The 21960-nt window shown below is 28.0% G+C and overlaps 1 protein-coding gene across 1 annotated transcript in view; it reads right to left on the bottom strand.

The window, feature by feature from the left end:
* Patr-1 (Protein associated with topo II related - 1) overlaps window positions 1-21960 on the bottom strand; it is a 58010-nt gene that overhangs the window by 16184 nt on the left and 19866 nt on the right. Inside the window, exons 5-9 of the mRNA XM_075361926.1 lie at window positions 20709-20804; window positions 16396-16533; window positions 14798-14954; window positions 13779-14203; window positions 11421-11573 (exon numbers count right to left, since the gene is read on the bottom strand). Of these exons, the coding sequence (XP_075218041.1) occupies window positions 11421-11573; window positions 13779-14203; window positions 14798-14954; window positions 16396-16533; window positions 20709-20804 (969 nt within the window). The remainder of the gene's footprint in view (window positions 1-11420; window positions 11574-13778; window positions 14204-14797; window positions 14955-16395; window positions 16534-20708; window positions 20805-21960) is intronic.

Below are 21960 nucleotides of genomic sequence, written 5' to 3'. Positions count from 1 at the left end.
GGGTCATAAAACCTTTACGACCTAATGGTTCCACAACACCCTGAATGCTGCACAAAATATTATCATGGAGATTGAGTGGTATGAAGTAAACATAAAATGTCAGCAGTTAAAGCCAAGTTTAAGAAGCTGGTTTCTATACAACAATAAAGTTAAAAAATGGTGGGTGCAGTTCCATTGTATGCTGCTGGCAATTATTTACGATTAATGTAGTTATAAATGGTGCAAATAGTTAACAACAGGTATTATGAATAAATAACAGATAATTTAAGATATCAGTCATGTATATAAGTAAAATGAATATAAGCATCTACCTAAAAATAAAATAAGGTACTAGAAAATATTATGTACATCTTGTATCTTGCATGATGTTGCTCACTCAACCATACTTTATATATCTTACTTGAAAGTATGGGCAGAGAGAGTAGTTAGGAGCAAAACCAAAAAAGCAGAGTTTATTATATAGAATTTAAATAAAACTAAATAAAATTAAAAATCAATATAATAAGTAAACACAGGTTTTATATATGTATATATAACCTGTGAAGCTAACAATAACTAACTCCTTTTGATACATAAAAGCATCTGCAATGAAAAGATTACCAAACATCTTAATGAAGATTAAAAAAAAGTTGAAGATGAAATACAATACAGCCAAATATTTACAGGAAGTTAACAATAATAAAAAGATAATAATCTAGAAAAACAGACATAAAGGAAATATTAGGTTAATTACCACATTAAGTATAAAAATGATAAACTTGGAATAGATATAAATATTCATTAAAAAACATATATATATATATCTATCTAATATTATACCAATGATGGATAAAATTTAAATTTCGTAAGTTTACATGATTAAAAAAATGTCACATGCGCTTACAAACAAGCAACAGATACTGAAAAAAGCACCAGGCATGCCCCTCTCCAGCCCCCACACACACACACACAACCACAAAAATATATATACATCAATACATCATTAATACTGTCTTGGCAATATACAAGTGTTTTTAAAAATAAATAGTGGAGTAAATATATATATATATATATACACACATGAAAAATTAATATATAGGCCTACCTCCATCATTTGCAGAGTAATAACTAGTTATCAGCCATTGGAATACATTTATACGTATCACAGAATACATTATATAAACAAAATTCTGTGGACCATGATCCTGACTGATAAAGACACTGACAATTCTATAGGTACTGAGGATAATTATTATAATAAAAATAACTGCAGAACAACTTTTTTTATTTTTGTCATTTTCAATAAAAATCAAATCCAAGAATTAGATAACACAAATTTTCATACAAACATTTTTTTATTAATAAAAAAATTTACTAAAATGAACAATGGATAACTTAATAGTCGTTTAAAACTGGTATTAGAACACATTGGTATAGCATATAAACAAGGTGTTATTCATATTATAAAGAGACAGGCAACAACAAATATTATCAGTCTCATAATGCATTAGAAATGAACACACTATTTAATGATGCAATAGCAAATGAATTAATTATTAACAAAAAATATATTACTATTCTTCATAAAACAGAGATTAATGCAAAAATTGTCGTAAACCTGTATCCACACTGTTGTTTTGTAGGGTTCTACATTCTAAAATTCATACATTCTACATTCTTAAACAAAACATAAAAAAATAAAGAATAAAAAACCTCTCAAAAACAATATAACATAAATACAACATAATGAAAAATTAGTAAAATTGTTTTCTGCAGTTTTATAAAACATAAATATTGACACATCTTATTTCTAATATTGACTTCTGTGGAAAATCATATTTATAAATCTATCAACAACAATTATTAGTATTATGTTAAACTGTAAAAAACTTCTATAAAGGCACAAATACTTTCACTGTTAAAAAAAAAACAAAATATTATTTTATACCATCTATGGGGATATAAAATTGTAAATTTACATTCAAATTACACCAATCATATTTCACATCATTACTCGAAAATACACATATTTCAAATCAAAAAAATACGATAAATCTCCAAAATTGTAAAAATGATAATGAAGTTTAAAATGCAGCAATCAGTTTTTTACACATGAACATTTTATTCAGATTGCTTTCAATTTTACAAAAATTCAACATTTTCAATGGTTTTCTTATGTTTGAAATCCTGTATAGGCCAAATTTAGTAATTGAAATTTGACACACTTCCCATTATCCAATTAAGCTGAAATTTTGCATATGGTACAAAATATCTGGTTCTGGTGACAACATAGTATAGCATATTTAATATCGTTCTAAATCCAATCTGGCGGACATTATTTATAATCGTTCTAAATCCAATATGGTGGACACTGTGAAAACAATTTCTTTGTTTACATTAGGATAACAAATCATATGTTTCGGTAATTAAAGGTTTGTTGTGGCAGCGAAATGATTTTGTTATCCAACAAAATGGATTTGTTATCCATTTTGTCACTATAACCTATTGTTACTGCAAGTTATCTGATTTTGCTACCATGACAAACAGATTTGTTATCCCAAGTGAATGAATTTTCTTACTGTAACAAAATCATTTGTGATTTTAAAAAAAAACACTTTTCTCTAAGTGAAGATAGTAAAGATTCTCATGGAAACAAAAAATGAAACCAAAGAATATAAAGCAAAAAGAAACTGCAATACAACATAAAAGATGGTTGGAGAAAGCACGTCAAAAGTACCATGAAAAGCGAGCGTATGAAAGTGAAAAGGCAAGGCAGACAAGAGTTGATTTTTTACTTTATTTTTTACGCATCGCTAGAAGAGTTAGATAGAATGAGAAAAAATTATAAATCAATGTGAATGAATTGAATTGAATGAAAAAGTGCGGCAGGAGACTAAAAAGTAAAAAATAAATTTAAAACAACGGTTTTCTTTTAAAACACAATTGCTCTAATAAGTATAAAATAATTTTTCAGTTATAAGATATCAAAATAGTTTTCAACATTTGTAAAAAATAAATCACTGCACTCACAAAATATTACTGAAGAATTTGAATAGGTGTTCTGTGAGAATTAATAAAGGTAAAAATGTGAACATAAATTAAAATGATTAGACAAAGTAAAATTTTATGAGCGCACAATGGTTTTCTTTTACAAATGTTGAAAATTATTTTGATTATCTTATCAATGAAAAATTATTTTCTACTTTTTAGAGCAATTTCATTTTAAAATAAAACCATTGTTTAAATTTTTTTTTAAATTTATAAATAATATAGAGTGAATAAATCACTCCAAAATTTTGCAGTATATTATGAATTCTGAAAACAACCACACAAAAATATATGAATTTAACTTGAATAAAATTAAAATAAATTTATAATTCTCTTGACATAAGCATGTGCAAAATGATTTTATTTTATTAATGTGACTGTTCAACAAAAAGATTGATTCTCAATACTCAGAAAATACAGAAGTCCATATTAACAAGTGACATTAGGACCAGAGAAAATCATAAAATAATATTTAGTTTTAAAAAATACGTTCACTGCCCTAGTTTCCACTAGTCCAATAGATTAATTGCTCATTAAAGGAAGCTGCTTTTCAGGAATGTGTAAAGAGGGTCATTATTTAAAAATGGCAACAAAACAACAATCAGTTATTACAGACCCATTTCTCCATTGATATCAAAATTTTTTTTAATTTTAGAGAAAATTCTCCAGGCAAGACTTTTTTTAAAAAAAAAAAAAAAGACTTAAAAAAGCTTTAAAAAAGAGGATTTACTGTAACAGGTAGTTTAATTAAGTAAACAACATTATAAAGTCTAAATACCAATGAATTGGTGCATGCAACTTTCTTTCATATGAAAAGGTCAATTCTGTATAACTATGATTTGTACAAATCATACAATTATGGTTTTAAAAATTATACAATTATGGTTTCAAAAATCATCTAATAAAAGACTTATTTTTAAAGAAAGGGAATTAAGTATACTTAATTCATTTAGCCAGTAATGAAATAAAATTATTTACATCAGATCTTGATAACATTAAATTTGTTTTCCTCATAAGGATTAATTTTAAATTCATTTCTGTTTATCACAGACTTAATTCTAAGGTACTAACGTATTAAATGACAATGATAATTTCTTTGGGAAATGATATACAATGTAACTTTTAGTGATGAAGATGTATGTATGTACATTAAATGTCATAACAAGTGCAATTGTTGTGGGACATGAGTCACAAGTCATTCCCAAAAATGACAAAATACTAATATTTAAGAATAACAGGCATCCCATGCCATGCTTACTAGCAAAAGTGATTGAGCTGGTTTCCCAATGCCTATTTAACGGAGTCAAATATACAACTGCATAACAACTTGTCATGTACATCAAGATGCAGATGATATACAGGCCTATACCTTCATTCAGTTCATCACAGGGCTGGCTGTTAAGAAAATGTCCTAAAAATAGCTAGCTTTACAGACATCAATTAAATTTTGTAATCTCCCTAAAGAAGAATTTAAAGCTTAGAATAGAAAAAAAAGAGATAATATTATGACTTTTCAGAATAAAAAAATCAACTCTTAACCACTTTCAGATCCTTATAGATGTAAAATAACAACTTAAAATAATAATACAAAATTCTTAGTAATATTGACAAAAACTTACGTTGGAGAAATAATATTAACTTTATCTACAATAAGTTAAGTCAAAACCATTTTCTAAAAGTCACATATATACAGAAATAATGAGGAACTGGTATAATGGGTTAATCTATTCTAATTTGAATATTGCATTCAGGTATAGGAACTAATTCCTAACATTGATAAGCGACTATACTTATTGCAAAAAAAAAGATAGCTGCAAGAAACATCTTTGTATTAAAACAACATAGAGTAAAGGTGCTTCTAAGAAAATGCAAATTATGATATTATATTCTTTGGTGTATGTACAAAACATTTAAAAGAGAACTGACAATGTTATAATGCTTTATGTAATGAAATATGGGTAAATACTCTACCAGAAATAAGGAAGATATAAATATCAAGTAATACAATTTATTAACAAACCTTATTTACAAAATTACTTCTAACAATAGGATTTTCATTTTATATTAAATGTTCAGATAAAATATATGGTCAGATAGACACAACAAATAAAGTTAAAAAAAAAATTTTACAGGAAAAGACATATTATATCATTGACGATTTCACAGAGGAGAGTTCAAGTACTACATGCCTGGCAGTAAAATATTTTTTTTCATGTTTTTTTTATTTTTTTATTATGATTCATAAGACTGTAAACTGAGATTTATGAAATCTTATGTGTGACATTTTCTATTATTGGAAAAAGTATGGAAAAGAATAAAATGAATGCGAACTCACCATATGAGAAATATATTTTAATTCTTCCTCCATATAGAGACATACTTTAATCTTAATTCTTGATTTCAACCAAACTTTTACTATATTATTAAGACAATTAAATTAATTACTGCATTAATAATACACCGATTCAGAATAAGATAGTAAGTAAACTGCCTCCTTCACAACCTTAAGTTTGATTTCTTTTCAGGGAGTATAATACCAGATAATGGAGGATATGAAGTAAGATATAAAATGTTTAACGTCCAAAGTTATATTCAATAAACCAGTTCTTACAGATCATACGGTTAAGAACACTGCATGCAGTTCACTGCATTCTGTTGGCATTTTTTAGTGGCTAATGACCACAACAGTTAAATGACACAAACAATAACAATACAGTAAGTTGTACTTAAAAACAAAGAATAAAGATGGTTTATGGATGGAAAGATGTCTGTCATTTGTTAGATTCAACTCAACTCTTTTGGCAATTTATTTACAAATACTAATACTTTAACAAATCTGTTATAACTGATAATATGTGGCAATGATAAGCACCTTTGGTAAATATAGAAAAAATTTTCAGCATTAATGAACAAACAAATATAAGATGACCAAAATATTTTAATATATTAATATAAATATTTTAAATATTATGGAATTTAATTACACAAAATATGAATAATAAAATAATAACAATAAAACCTTTTCTTTTAAATGATAAAAACATTATCACTGAGCAATGATAAAGATTAATAAAATGTGACAATTTGTATGTAATCTGAAGTAATATCTAATCTGTTATCTTTATTGGATGGATTGGTGTTATACATGTAGAATGTTTTTATTGTAATGGAATATTTTTACAGAACTGTTGAGACACTGAACAAGTGTTAATTTCTCAAACTTACTGATGTAATCTCATATATCTATAATTCTGATATAATACTGATGTGACACAGTTGATACAATTTCACTTCAGTATTTACATAAAAAACTTTTTTTTATATTTTCCTGATTTTTTAAAACGTTAAGGGAGGGATTTAGCATCAATTTGATATCCAGATGTCCATCCTGACTACGACCTACTTCAGAGGAATATTTGTGTAAATGAGTGATCAAACATCCATTTACTTGGTTACTTCCTTACGAGGATTAGTGTAATGGTTACTTCCTTACGAGGATTAGTGTAATAATATCGCAAACATAAAAATTCATTTCAATATTTATAGATACACATCAGAAGTATTTTAACAAAACACAAAAGGGCAACACTGTAAACCTTCATCTGATCATAAGGGTTACATGAAAAATAACGATGTTTATATAAGGCTGGTTTAGTACTGCTCTTTGTCTAGGCACTTGTTAGGCTGAAGGCTAACTTTTCCCTTTACTTTTTTATCAGGTACAATCTCGATCTAACAGATTATGATTATTTGGAAATGTATATATATGCATATATATATATATATATATATTTATTTTTTTTAAATCAATTCTTTTAGAATCACACTTCTCTATACTACATACAAATATACTTATTTTATTAGATCAATCAAAGTACACTTACAAACCACGTGCATCTATATTAATTAGACTACCAAAAATACACAAACCAGGTATACCTATGGGACCTTTAATTGACTTCAAAACCGCTCCTTCTTACATTATCTCTAAAATAATTGAGAAAATACTTAAAAACCAAATAAATTTAGGTTGCAAATATAAAAAATGGATACGAATTAGTAAATAAATTAGAAGACTTAAAAATTTGTGATAAAACTAGGATGGTTAGCTATGATATTTGTAACCTGTATCCTAGTATATCCATAGAAAAAACTATTAACATAATAAAAAATAAATTAACACAAAATCATGAAGATCCCTTATTTACTGAAAAAATTATTATCATAAAAAATATATACAAACAGAATTATTTTAAATTTGATGATAGATATTACACCCAGGAAAACACTCTACCGATGGGTTTTCCTTTATCATCCATTTTATCTGAGGTTTATTTACAATAGTTTGAAAGAAAAGTTGTTTACAGGATAACTCATACACATGATATTTTATTATGGGCTAGATATGTTGATATTTTTGTAGTCTATAATCCAGCTATAGGTAACGAAGTATTTAATCATTTTGAACATATTAAATTTCTACTATAAATTGTATTCCTACACTATAAATGTAGTGTATTCCTACTCTACAGTCGACTGAAATTTACCTTTGAAATTGACAATAAAAAAATAAATTATTTATATGTTAATATTGAAATTAATAATGAGATTCTTGGAACATTTTAGAAATTATAAAAAAGGTAAACTGGGTTTCTCTAATGTATCTGATCATGTGATTAAGAATAAACATACAATATCTGATATTATGACAAATTTAAAAATACTCAAAATTAAAAAAATATAATATGAACACAAATAGTAAGGGATTAGACATTTTAGAAAGATACTATATAAACATAAATTTAATATGATCAACCTTCACAGAATTTGAGGATGACAGTATTTTGAAAGCTGTAGTAGATGGCACCAGCAACTATTTTGATAGTGATGTATAATTTAATATATTGCAATCAGTAATGTAAAGTAAGTTCAGTTAAATGGACAACCAAATCGGTTGATTTGGAAGTTCAGAGTTCCAGCGTTTAAGTCCTAGTAAAGTCAGTTATTTTTACATGGATTTGAATACTAGATCGTGGATACCGGTATTCTTTGGTGGTTGGGTATTAACCACACATCTCAGGAATGGTCGAACTGAGACTGTACAAGACTAAACTTCATTTACTCATACATATCATCCTCATTCATTCTCTGAAGTATTATCTGAAAGGTAATTACCGGAGACTAAACGGGAAAAAAAGAAAGTTAAATGGACAACATGCATAACTGCTTTATTTAGAATTATTTTTACTTGATTCTAATTTGAATTTTAAATTTTAATTCCAATTTATTCCTTGACATCATATTTTTACATATGTAAAAATTTGTATAATTTAAGTTTAATTTTTAATGTTAATTTTAATTAATTTTTCATATTTTTAAATTTTGTTTTAATTTATAATTTAACTGAATAAAAGTTTAAAATAAAAAGATTAAAGGTTTTAAATTTTAAATAAATGCTATATATGTTATTATATTTTATGAATTTTGTAATGTAATTTGAGATGAATATATAATGCAATAGATGATGCAAGTAAATCATGAAAGCACTCCTGCATATATAGTGGAATAAGGTGGCATCCTATTTTATTCATTCTGTATTTTGGTTGATCTAATAAAACAAATAAAAAAAATATATATATATATAAAGTTTATCTGTTTGTTTGTTATCACATCACACAAGACCCAATTAGCAGATTACTTACAAATTTGCAGGATACATTCATGTTATTCCAGGGAAGGTTTTAAGCCATTGACTGAGGCCCTAACTCCCTTGAAGGTTAAGATAATAAAAATATTCATAATTTTTTCACCCCAAAGGAGAGTGAAGTTGTGAATTAAAGATATTCATTAAGGAAGAAATAAGTTATGAATTTTTCTTCATAAAAGGTGGGTGTATTTTAATTAGCTAACATAATTATCTTTTGTTATTTAGTTTTTTTTCAAATTTCTATGAAGCCTGAATACTATAATTATTATTTATCAGTATTATTCTAACAACCATAAAAATAGCGTACAGTGCAGGGATCCAAGGGATGGAGCCCTCTGTGTAAATAGGAATGGCGACTGAAACAATATCTGCGGGTGACCAGGGCCCCTGGCAAATTGGGAATGACAAGTAAAGCAAGATCTGCGACCATGGGGTAGGCCACTTGAAGCTCCTGAGTTGGCTCCGGGATTCGCCTGGGCTGACCTGAGCCCAAGGGTCCAGCTTCTGGCAAGACAGGCTGGCTAATATAAAAAAATATATATACACTGTATTTGTCCAAGTACAACACGCACTTTATTTTACTCTAATGTGAACTTTAAGGGCGAGCATGGTATGTATGAATTTCTCATAACAGTAGTTTAATGCATGAAAGTAAACCATAATTTCAAGCTTACAGGGAAAAATTAACAACATTTTCAAAAGCACAAAATTTGTTTTTAAAAAGAGAATAATTTTAGTAATGACAAATATGCAATATCAATCAAGCTTTGATATTTTTCAAAATGCCTGCAAAGTCTATAATTAGCTCTGTCAGAAGTGAAACTGTTCATGTTTGGACTTGTAGTCTAGAGAAACAGTGATTTACTATTATATTAACAGAGCCTACAGAAAGTTCACAATGTATATTTAATGAAAAACTCTGACAAATGGTGATACAAAGAAAATAACTTTACACCTTTCTTTTTTTATAAATTGCCAGATAGTGAAAGTGGTGATAGATAATGAACTGGTGTTCAGGAAGTGGATGGATGAAGTGCAAATTGGAACAGTGCCTTGAATCTCTTTTAAAACTTACATGCATATTAGTTTTCATAATTTTTCAGCAGCATTTGAATGATAATAAAAAAGAAACAGCTGTAAAGTAGTGACACAGAATAAGATGTTATGCTCACAACTTGAATAAAAATTAGAGAATTTTTTGATACCAGCCGCTTAGTATTTCTGAAAAACAGCTCATATATGTGTTTTTCCATAGAGTGGAATGCAACTACTGTACAAAGAGCCACTCCAATTGGAGGATTGTATGAGCCTATTCTCATATAATTTAAAGGAACTGATTCTACAGAACGGAAACTTATTTTGAATGACTTTGATAAAAAGTTTAAACGTTGCATATCAAATAGCATTGGTGGTATTGAGTGACATATGGTCATGTGGGATAGTATAAATATAGAGTACAGTTTCCATTTTTAGAGGAGTGAGAGTTTTTTGATGATGTAGAAATCTCTAGGAAAATTGAAGGAGCTTTAATTAATTGAGATCTAGCTGTATCTCTTATTTGTTAAGTGTTAATATAAATATATTACACCTATAGATAAATGTTTATTACCAGGACAAGATGTCTTAATAATTAAACAGTAATAGATAGTGGCCTGGAATTGACAAAGTTAAAATTTAACCAATGTTTAGGCCTTGATTTGTCATCCTTTTGGATAGAAAAACATGAACTCACTGCTATCCTATACTAACAAATATGTGGTCTAATATTTATACTGCTACCATTTGTTGACAAGTGATTATAACAGTTGATGCTGTTTAAGGTTAACAGAAGAACAAGAATTATACTATTATACTTAAAAAAATACAGACAATACAGTAAGAAGGAAATTATTACCTACACCACTAAATAAGATTTTCTACAGCCTAAATTTCACTGGCACTAAAGAAAATAAATTCAGTACATATTTTAAGGGTTTTTGATATAATCACATGATGTTGCAAAGTAACAAATTTACAAAATATTAAAAACCTACATTACTTGTATGTTTATATATCATTATTTAAATAATGCATAATAATATTAAAAAAATATTTTTGTTTTAAATATAGTTAATTCTGCTACTGTAAACATTTTGAATCTGAATCATTAATTCTAACACATACATTAAGAAATATATACAAAATAATTTTATTGTGCATTCTTAAGTTTGATTTTTAGTGAACCTGTAACAACAAATACCAATTTATTGGTGTAGTGGAAATAGCTTGTACAACATCTAATAAAGAAAAAAAAAACAGACTTTGTTTTCTGATTTATTTATAGTTTTGTTAATATTTTTTTTTTATTTTGTTGTGCAAGGTACGAGCAAACAGATATTTTTTCCGAAGAAATATCTCTGGGCAATTTCTGAGAATTTAAATGTACACTTCACTCTTCTACCAGGGAGAATAACAATAAAAACATTTCACATTATACTAAAAACTGCAAGGTACTTTGTTTCTTAATATGAACTAAAGCAAATTTTTTGGTTTTTTAATTCCAGACACACAAACAACGTTCATAATTAACTTGTACTTAGACTTCTTGTCTCAAGCTCTAATCAGGAAAGCATTAAAGATTGCTACTTTTCTTATGAGTAATTACTTTTAATCAAATACGACATCCAAGTTGCTGTAAAATACAAACCGTAAAATAATAATCATCCTGATAAGGATGAAGATTGTTCAACTGTAACATCTGAATCTGTGCAAGCCAGTTTTTGTCATGTTCAGTCATAAGGCCTGCATATTCATCAACATTTGATACATCAGCTGGAGGATTGTTCGGTCGCCATGATGACTGAAACAGAAAACAATTCATTGTTATTATGAAATTCAGTTTTTGAACTGTCTTACAGTATTAAAGATGTTACATGATATTCTAAATTAATCATCTGCTTCATTAAATTTTTTCTTCATGAAGCATAAAGTAAATTTCACTTCACAAATTTTAAAATACTACCAAGCATTATAATTTTAACATTTTGTTTTTATTCCCATTTTTTCATTATATATAAAATAAGAGATTCTGTTACATCATTTTCACTGCAGCAATATGTAACATTGTTATACGTAAATAACAAATTTGCTGTCATTTACTTTTCAAAAAAGTAAATGATAATTCTACAAGAAAATTTGAAAAATTTAACACATAATCATGAAAAAATCATATTATATTAAGCATACTGCTCGATACTAAGCTCTTCAGTAATGATAGGTGAAGAGTGAGGAGCATTCTCTCTAAACCACCACAAATGACTCTATTATTCCAATTCTGAAAATACAACAATAACTTACATCTACTTATAGAATATATTCAGAACAAATAATAACGCATTTCTAAACAAGTGGAAAAAATTTATCCTTTGTACTTAAAAATTATTTATACAATATACAATTAACTTAAGTGTAATTTAAAGGGAGAGCTCATGTTTTTTACTTATGATAAGTTTTGATATCTCTGTCTCTATATACAAAACCTGGTCTTTTACAATATTTATAATACTGATTCCCAACTTCTGTCAAAAATGAATCTCATAATTGTTTAACTAAGATGAGATTACAATAAAACTGTCAAGTAAGTTCATAAATAATAATAATTAGGGTGGTACAAATTTCAATATAAGATCTTGCGCATAAGGTTCTTGTAATTTTTAATTAGCAAGTCAATGGAAAATCACAAAATGGCCCGTTGCTGATCTGCAGTTATTCATGGAACTATAGCTCTGTTCATGTCCATGGAGTGTATTTTGTGATATTTGAAATGGCTGATATTCATAAACAGTAGATCAGTGTTACATTTTGCTGAAAACTTGGTAAAATGTTCACAAAGAAACATAGAATGATCAAAAAAGTTCAAAGCATTGAGTGCATGCAATGTTATCAATAAATGATTTAAGTAAGACAAGTTAAGTGATTTAAGGATGGTCAACAGGTATATGCCAGTAGATGATGGCCTTCTCTCAGGGACAAACTATGAATCATCACTTGGTATCTCAAAATATTAATGTCTGGGAGAAAATGTCAAGTTTTGTGGGGAAACAGCTGCTGAATACTCCATTATGACAATGAACTAGTTCATAACATCTTGGTTTGTGACTTTCTGGTCAAAGCTAACGCAATTGTGATTTTTCAACTATCTTACACATGAGATCTACCTTTGTCAGACTATTTTTCCTAAAATAATACCATTTTTGAAAGGATGATCACAGAAGGACCTAATGGACAAAAAGAGGCCTACAAGAACTAGTGACAAAGATCACGGGATTGGTGGATCACCTCCATAGGTCGGTGTACCACAAATAAGATGGGGCTCATTAGATTGTAGGAATATCTGTAACATACCTTATACATACAAGAACATGTTAATGTTATTTCCTTATTCAGAAGTAAAAGAGAACATAGTTTATTTTTTATTTTTGCTTTAAAACTGACCTTTGATATAAGCATTTGCAACATGAAAAATATGATTTCATTTACAGAAAAGTAGCTTTTTCTGTAGAGCTATTTGAAGAATTTGTTGTTAATATTTATAAATTTAGAATACAGTATTTATTTAGAATTATCAACAAATTAAATTTAAAAAAATTTTAACTTGACTGTTTTAATGCAAATATAGTTTTCACTTAGGAATCACTGTTTTTTTTTTCAAGAAAAAAATCTGTAGTAAATCCCACTTATTAATTAAAGTTATAGAAATGTTTCTTACCTCTACTGCAGACTCCTCAAGGACCAATACATTACCTCTTCATTATCAAATACTAATATGTGATTTGCATATTATGCAAATATCTCCCCAATATATATAAAAAAAAGCAAACGATTTTAAAATGTTTGTGAATTAAAATAATGACATTTCAGCTTAGTATTTAAAAAATAACAATGTGAAATTATGCTTAAAATTAAAAATTCATGCTAAAGAATTCCTGAGATTAAATTTAAGGTAATGACTCATGGTTAATTCCCACATACCTTGCCTATCTTTTTGTACATGTCCTGTACTTACATATGCATCATTGTACTGGCGATTCCGCTGCTGCAGTTGAGGTGGTGGCATGTGGAATAATGAAAGGGAAGCAGGTGGCGGTGGCTGTTGCGGCTGCGGTGGATGGTCTGGAGCAGGAAAAAACATTCTAGCTTGTTGGAAACCAAACTGTTGATTAACTATATTAGGCACACCACCAAGTGTTCCATTATGGGGAGGCGGTGGTAACCCTCGGCCCATCTGGACTGATGTAAGCCCATTATGAGTCATAGAAGGACGTCTCAGTGCTTGATTTGGAGGATGTCCTAGTGCTTGATTTGGAGGATGTCCTAGAGCTTGATTTGGAGGATGTCCTAGAGCTTGATTTGGAGGATGGCCCATTGCTTGGTTTGGAGGATGACCCATTGCCTGGTTTGGAGGCATAATTGGCAGAACACTGTTTCTGCCTGTAAGCAAAATTAAGATGAAAAATAGAAAAATAAACAAAAGACAAATTTAATCTTACTAACAGTAAAAAATAACAATGATCCCATAATTTTTTTTACATCATGCCATTATTTTTTGACAGAACAACAAAAGCATAAATATAAAATTGCATTTTTTGCAGTTATATCCCAAAATGAGTTCCTTAAAAAAACCTGTACTGGATACTCAAAAAATGTTTAATGATTTGGTAATTTGGTGTAAACTGTGACTTTTCCATCTTACGTCAGTATAATATAAACTAATAATAAAAAGACTTTACGTTATACATTTTATGTAGAATAATTGATAGCATTAACAGTAATTAACATTTTTTATATAGTTTTATTGATAATTCATAAACTTATCTGCTAAGTTATACTGTGTGTAACATAATTGTAAAAAATAATAACATCTATTCCAGTGCATAATATTTATTAGGATAAGCTGAGAAGTAATAACTCCAAACTTCCATACATAAATGATAGAAATGTAAAATTAATTAGTAACATTTATATTTTATGTTATAAACAGATTAGATATAAACAAAATACAGATAGAATGTAATTAAAACTTACAATAAACTGAGTTGATCACTTGAAGAGCTTGAGGAGGTGCAGCAGTTACAAAAGGTGGTGGATTGTTTGGTCTTCTTGAAACAGGAACTTGTTGAACTGTAGGTAGATGTGATGCTGGCTGAATCTGTGGCTTTACAATTCCTAGTAGGGCCTGTGGCTGAAATTTCACACCAGAATCACATGCCTACAATTACATCATAATATAACATACACTGATATAAAGATATACATTCATAAGGTACACGTTCTTGAAATAAATTTTTAAATCTTTCCCACAGGCACTTATTTGGTAACTGTTACACTCTGGATGTGGATTCCTTCACTATTTTAAATGTAACTAATAACTTTCATAATTTACTTCAGTACATTTTAAAAAAAAAACTTCATAAAACAATCAGGCTTACTTGCAACAGTTATTGGTTTTCTGAACTGCATCCTTTACATAAATTTTATGTCTTCTAGCTCAAAAAAAAGATCCTTATATTCCTTATTAATTAAAAAAATCTTGAGAAGTATTAGACCTTATTCAATGTATCATTTCAAAATTTTATTCTACTCAAGTCATGAACCAATATACATATATTTTTATATTTATCCACCTAAATTATTGTACTACTGACCTGAAAACAAGATGAGAGTTCATTTAACTTTATTTGCTAGGGTGAGCAAAGCCAGTGAATGCCTATGCAGTCATTTAATTAAGTTATTTTATATATGTCAATAATCACCTAATAATATGAAAAATTTTAATTCAAGGAACAGTGCAAAAGCCACCATGAACTCTCAAGTTTCATACAGGTACACGTTGATGTTGGATTTCTGGAAGGCAATAGCAAATTAATTAAAGTTGTCTGCCATAATGCAGATACATGTTTCTGCCTTTAAGTATTCTTGCATCTAAATAAATAATTCATTAATTTATTTCATGTTTTCCCAATTTATTTTTAGGGCTACAGCTGTAAAATAAAACACAATTTCTAACATTTATTATGCATTTAATCTGGGAGAAATAGAAGGTATATCAATTTGAAGGAGACCAGTTTAAGTATTAATTTTTATTGTGGATCTATTAATCAAAATCATTAGAATAATTTTCAAAACAAAAACACATTTTGTGGTCAAATTAAATTTCTTTCAGTTTATAAATATTTCTTGAGATAGTTATGTTTAATTGAAATTTTTATTATGGATAAGAGATAAGCATTTCTAATTCTCTTCTTGTAGCAATTAATCAATCATACTGGTATTAAAAAGTTTATGTGTAAGTATGACTAAAGTAACACTAAAAGTAGCATATTGTATGTTTTAACCAAGCTGAAACTGAAGGACATAAAACATTTTCTAGAGTTATAAATATAATTTTTGAAAAACGAATGGAAAGACTGACAAGGTAAATTTTTTCTTACTTATAACTTCCAAGCACTTAAAAATATAAAACTCTATTTTTCTGTTGTTGAAAATTCAGCTATTATAAAAAAATTCCTGAACATGGGTAAGTATGGTGCAAAAATGCACTATCAATCATTCTAAATGTAACTACTTATTAAAAAAAAGGAAAAAGAGGAAATATATAAATAAAAATAAATTAACAGTCTCACCAAGTCTCTTTCAATATCTTCTGCACGACGTGTATTTACTAAAGGAAGAGGCAACTCATCCTGACGAGATGAATTTGGTACAGGTGTGTTCATTCTGTCCCGGATATTACGTTCAATGTCCTCCACGTAGCACATTTTCTAATACAATAAACAGTAACATAAATAAATGAAGAATGTCAAATTATTAACAAAAGATATATATTTTTAAATGTTTCAATGAAATTACTTTAATTTAGTAATTTCCAAACTACACTGCTGTAACCAGAAATGACAACACCAGTGACAAGTGTCTGATGGGATTTTCAATTTGTACAAAACATAAATTAAAAAAAAAAATATATATATATATATATATATATATATATATATATATAGTTACATTTATATAAATGTAACCCTCATGGGGTAAATCTGAGCCTGCTAGTACAACCTAATAGATAGTCTTGTGCAAATTAATGTGAACAAGAGGTAATTTTTAGTTAGTTATGTTGTACCACTGATTCCACATATAGTACAGTTGTTTCCCTCCATTTCAAGTATTGCCTGAAAAATCTTGTTTGTTTTGAGCGGTTATGTGTATTGCTTATCTATTCTATTTTAGTTTCTTCTAGTGTAGGTGTTCTTCTTGTGATTTCATTAATAAATTTAGAAAAGTAGCAATACGAATTTAATCCTAAAAAAAAAGAAGCAAGATAACACTCAATGAACATACTCGTATGACTCAAAGACAGATAGCAGCAGAGTGTAAGGTTAGTCTAGGTGTAGTTAATAAGATAACTAGACAAAATCTTGAGATGGGTACAATTCCACCCCAACAAAATGTCGCTGTGGAAGAAAACATAAAACCACCTTAAATTATGATGATATTTTATGTAGAATAAGTAAAATTAATCCTCAGAAAAACAGTTCTGAGTTACAAAAAGACTTCAGCCAGTGTGAAAATTCACAGTTCTACTGTAAACAGAAGACTACTGGAAAGTGGTCGCAAGGCACGAAGGCCTATAAGAAAACAACTTCTTACAAACACCATGATGAAAAAAAAGGCTTCTTTGGACCAAAAAATACAAAAACTGGAGTGCTGAGTCTTGGAGAAACGTCCTTTTCTCTGATGAGAGTCATTTTCTAGTTCAGGGCGTAAGCAAGTCATATGTGCAAAGCGTGATGAGCGGGTTCAGCCAAAACACATAAAAAAAAGTTGTAAAGCATCCTCTAAAGATGTTTTGGGGATGCTTCAGCTATTTTGGATCTAAAATTTTAGTACTCATCTCTGGGATGAATGTGAAAACTACATCCCATTATTGGAAAATAGGGCTCTACCAGAATTTCAAAAACTTGCAGATTTACTTGGAGTCGAAAACACTGTTTTTCAACAAGATTTGACTCCCTGCCACCCAACAAAGAAAGTTAAGCTTTTCATGTTTCAAAAAAAATTCAGTGTTTGGACAAGCCTGGAAGTTCACAAGATCTGAACATGAATGAAAATTTGTGGGCAATTGTGAAGAAAAGACTGAGAAAAAGGGACTCCACTACCAAAGAGAAGATGATTTGTGCTGTGATAAAGGTGTGATTTCATGATCAAGAAATTAAAGAAAAATATAAAAAAACATATAGATTCAATGCCTAAAAGAACTGAAATGGTTATTAAAGAGCAAGAACATATTAAATACTAAAAAATACTGTAATAAACACTGTAAATTCTTCATATATGTAATAAATTTGATTATTTTTGAAAATATACTCTTGTTCACATTAATTTGCACAAGACTGTACACACACATTCTTCATCATAATAATTTTCTTGAACTAGCACAGCATTGCAAAGCACCAGTGAGCAAAATGGTGTTAAAATAAATTATATCAATTAAATAGAAATAGAAAAAAATAAAGCAAAAGTATGTACAAACAGAATTAATAATAGTTTCATTAATTGTTTTCTCTCTAGGAACAATGTGACTTTGTTGAGAAAGCTTGGGTCTGTTGTTAAGGTAACTATACTCAAGTGCTAACATTCTGAGAGGATATCTATAGAGAAACCAGACTTATAAACAGGATATCAATTTTATCAGTAGCTGAATTTAATCAATAGCCAACTGATTAATATTTAATACAAATTTATCAACAAAAACCACACATTCATTACACTAGATTTTGAGTATTGACAGCTATGCTTACATTGGTAAGCATTGTGTTCTACAAGATCTCAATTTATCTGTTAATATTTTTCCAAATATAACTGGAAATATTACTTAACAAACCTATTTTACCAAGAAATATCATATAGAAGAGCTTTTATCTTGAATGACTGTGGTTATATCTGACATCATAGGATTTGACAAAATTTTTAAGAGACATCTAAAAAAATGTCATATTCTTGTGAGACATATTCCCTCAGAAGAAATAATGCATTATACTAACTATATTATATGTATATGCATTCACATTCATTGCCTCAACATAATCACATAACTTATGTTTAAAATTGCTTAGAGTTTTTTTAAAAAGTCTATGCAGACGTATTATTATTATTAATGATTTTTTTTTAATCTTATTAAAAATAATCTTACAATATTTAAAAGTAATTCCACAGATAATTTAACAAAAGTATTAGAATTAAATTTGGCCTCTTATACAAAGAGATAGAATTTATGTAATTCATATACATTTTATTAATTTAGAATCTCTACAAACTTGGTAAAGACAACAGATAGGCATTTCTACGGCTGATCTGTCAATTCCAGTCATGGAAGTAATTGGATAAATTTCTTTTATGGTATTAAAAATTATGATACCACTATAATAAAATTATATATTACAGATTTAAAAATAAATAATAACTTTATAATAAGCCTATTTCATAGATGGTATAAATTATGATACCTATAATTTTAAATTATAATTGTGCATTTAAAAGTTGCAAATAAAAAACTGAAAGGTCAATATAAATAAATGTTTTTTTTTTGTCTTCAGTCATTTGACTGGTTGATGCAGCTCTCCAAGATTCCCTATCTAGTGCTAGTCGTTTCATTTCAGTATACCCTCTACATCCTACATCCCTAACAATTTGTTTTACATATTCCAAACGTGGCCTGCCTACACAATTTTTTCCTTCTACCTGTCCTTCCAATATCAAAGCGACTATTCCAGGATGCCTTAGTATGTGGCCTATAAGTCTATCTCTTCTTTTAACTATATTTTTCCAAATGCTTCTTTCTTCATCTATTTGCCGCAATACCTCTTCATTTGTCACTTTATCCACTTATCTGATTTTTAACATTCTCCTATAGCACCATATTTCAAAAGCTTCTAATCTTTTCTTCTCAGATACTCCGATTGTCCAAGTTTCACTTCCATATAAAGCGACACTCCAAACATACACTTTCAAAAATCTTTTCCTGACATTAAATTATTTTTAATGAGCTTAAATTCATGAAATAAAAAGCAAAACTTAAAAATTCAACTGATTGTGACTTCCTGGATCCAATTAAAAATAGTATGGCTTCATTGCAGCTTGGCTACTATTACATAACATATTCAAGTAATAGAAAAATCATATGTAATTTCTATCTGACCAAACATCTGTCCCTACTCTAATGAAAGTGCACTGAAAATTAAGCACACTCTTGTTCGGATAAGGAGGTAAAACAAGTAGAAAACATTTTAAATAATTCATTATTTAAAATAATGGATAACAATGTTGAATAGAATAAACAGAATTACTAATAGAAAAAAGGATACAAAGAAAAGAATTTTATACTTAAAATTAACAATAGGAAGTCAAAAGTCTTCCACTTTTGACTTGTGTGTCATTTCACCAGACAATCTATCATGTATTAAAGAAATAAAATTTAATGAATGAGGATGAAAGTAAAAAACAAATAAATCAAATTGACTTTTATATATCTTTAAATAATTTTCATATCTAAAGAAGGAAAATTTTATATTCAAAATATATGATTATGTTTATGAAATTGATCGACATTAGGTAAAAAGCATAAAATCAGAGTAAGCAGCTCATGATCCGTAGGCAGTAAATTATAGAGTTAAAACAGCTGGACTGCATAAAAAAAAAGATATATTTCTTCTAAGGAAAATTAAGGTAAAATTAAATATTCTCTAACATTACAGTAAACATTTCAGCAGTATTCTATTGCTCTATAATTTGCAAAAATATCTAACCTTTGAGTAAACCTTTTTACTTTGAGTAACCTTTAAGTTTAGACTGATAATGGAACTAAAACCAATATTGATTTAATTAAAAATAGAATTAAACAAATGTAAGTAAACAAAAAGGTAGAATATTTAATAAAACTTACTGCAGGGAAATTTACAAAAGGAGGAAACTTTGCATTTACTGAGTCAAAGAAATCACTGGTAGGCTGCTTTGGTGATCTTGATGTAGTTGGTTCTGGCTAAATATAAAAAAAATACATTAACACATATAAGATAAATCACATCAAGAAAATAATAAAAATTTAAAAAAACTTCTGATGACAAAAATGTTGGTACGCAGTACTCTGTATATAACGCACATGCAAAAAAAAATGCATACTAGCATTCTTTGCAAAAGAATGCTTCTGAATGCAGAAAAAAATTCTTTTCACAGTGATCGGCAAGGCATTCTGACATGATTGGCTGTGATATTTGCACAGAAGCTGTCATCAAAATTCAATTGTGTCAAAAATTAATTCAAAATCAGTACACACTTGTATATTTAAATAGCTAAAAAATTTCCTTAGGAAATTACACATCATTTCAAGAAAACAAAATTGAAAACAATCAATTAAATTAACACTACATGAGAACAAAGAATTTTTTTTAATTAAAAAAAAGGAACATATACCTACTCTGGCTGTCAAGGGTATAAATATAAAGAAATTTCATTTCTTATGTAAACTGTTAACCTTTTTATTAATTATTTAGGTTAAAAAAGACTAAACTTACATGACAATTCAAAAATACAATTTTTCTATTAACAGGAAGAATAAGAAAACTAAGAAAGAATGCAGTGTATAATATACACAAAATGACACCTAAGCTGATACTTATCTACCAGCAATATATAAAATGAAACAGTATTGAATTAGTTTATAATAAATATGGTAAATTCACAATCTTTTCTATACAGACAACTATTTCATTCTTTTTTTCAAGTTAAGAACCTGTATTCAAAGTATGCTGTAAACTGAAATTTCAAAATAAAGTGCAATTATTGGCACTTCATACTCATTACAATTTAATTGTTTAAATCAGTTCAAATGTTGGAAAATAAAACTTAATGGAGTACAACAGTACTTATAGAAAAAACTATAATAAAAAAAGATTCATTTTTTCCTGTTATTATGCACATATACAGTGACGTAATAGCCAATTGAGTTTAACATTCAAATCATACCATTTACAAAACAGTGTAAAAAGTATAAATACTTTCAGTCATAAACATACTTGTTTTTTGTTATATTTCTAACTAGGAAAAAAACACACTAACTACAAAAAAAAATTTAAATGATTACATATTACTATAAATTTAATCTAATATAAAATTAGTAATAAAAATATATATTACTA

This window comes from Lycorma delicatula, chromosome 4 (assembly GCF_047948215.1).
Source record: "Lycorma delicatula isolate Av1 chromosome 4, ASM4794821v1, whole genome shotgun sequence".
In the NCBI taxonomy this organism is placed as follows: domain Eukaryota; kingdom Metazoa; phylum Arthropoda; class Insecta; order Hemiptera; family Fulgoridae; genus Lycorma; species Lycorma delicatula.
This window is presented reverse-complemented; position numbering and strand designations above follow the sequence as displayed.